This window comes from Gavialis gangeticus, unplaced genomic scaffold (assembly GCF_001723915.1).
Source record: "Gavialis gangeticus isolate Ggan-Ray unplaced genomic scaffold, GavGan_comp1, whole genome shotgun sequence".
NCBI lineage: Eukaryota > Metazoa > Chordata > Crocodylia > Gavialidae > Gavialis > Gavialis gangeticus.
This window is the reverse complement of record NW_017728995.1, coordinates 27,653,100-27,653,888: the sequence shown is the minus strand read 5'-3', so window position 1 is coordinate 27,653,888 and position 789 is coordinate 27,653,100. Positions and strand designations below refer to the sequence as shown.

General features: G+C 41.3%; 1 protein-coding gene across 1 annotated transcript in view; it reads right to left on the bottom strand.

Moving 5' to 3' along the window:
- Positions 1–260: 260 nt before the first annotated feature.
- Positions 261–789, bottom strand: part of RFC4 (replication factor C subunit 4) — a 22,656-nt gene continuing 22,127 nt past the window's right edge. Inside the window, exon 10 of the mRNA XM_019503367.1 lies at positions 261–491. Coding sequence (XP_019358912.1) covers positions 396–491 — 96 coding nt within the window. The 3' untranslated portion in view covers positions 261–395. The remainder of the gene's footprint in view (positions 492–789) is intronic.

The window sequence follows — 789 nt, the reverse complement described above, 5'->3', positions numbered from 1 at the left end:
ATGGATCTGGCCTCAAAGTTCTGTCCTTCAGTTCTATTGTACAGCTTTGAATACTTTGTAAAGCTTGACACCTAGGCCACGGTGTCAGACAGCCATTCTACCATCCCAGTGGGAGACAAGACACATGCTGAACTAAACCTTTGCAGCTCCTTCAACTTCTGCCAAGTAGATCGAGCATGTGGAAGCACTTCTTCAGAGCACTGTCCCAACTACCGAAATATGGGCAGAGCAAGATGTTAGAATCACGAAACCAATTTTTCAGCTGCTAGCCCTCTGCCACATTTTATTACAAAACTATACCAAAAAGTAGAAAATAGACAAGTCACCACTGAAAGCAGCACCAAAAGCAATCAAAAGATCTTCAGTTTTGAGCTAAAACAGTTCTTTCTGAAAAACTAGCTGTTTTGAGTCAGCTGCTGCATCATGATGGCACAGAGGCTGATCAGCTGCAAGTATTCATCAGCACCATCAGCCAGGCATTTGTCCACATCCTGAAAATAAGGAGATAAAAAACAAGTTATAATCCATTTAAAAATGAGAAGGGCTCTCCACTACTTTGCCACTGGTTACAATAGTTACGACAGTGGTTCTCAACCTTTTTTGACTTGAGACACTGCTCAGGAAGTGCCAGCTCTCAATCTTTTACTCATTGTTTGGTTACAGAAAATAGAACCATTTTTTCTGTTGCAAACAATTCAGAAAGATCACAAGAGGTAAGAATATTTCCAACGCTCTGCATTCCTACTTGAAATCTCTGGGCAAATCAGGTTTGCACACCTAATGCTGCTA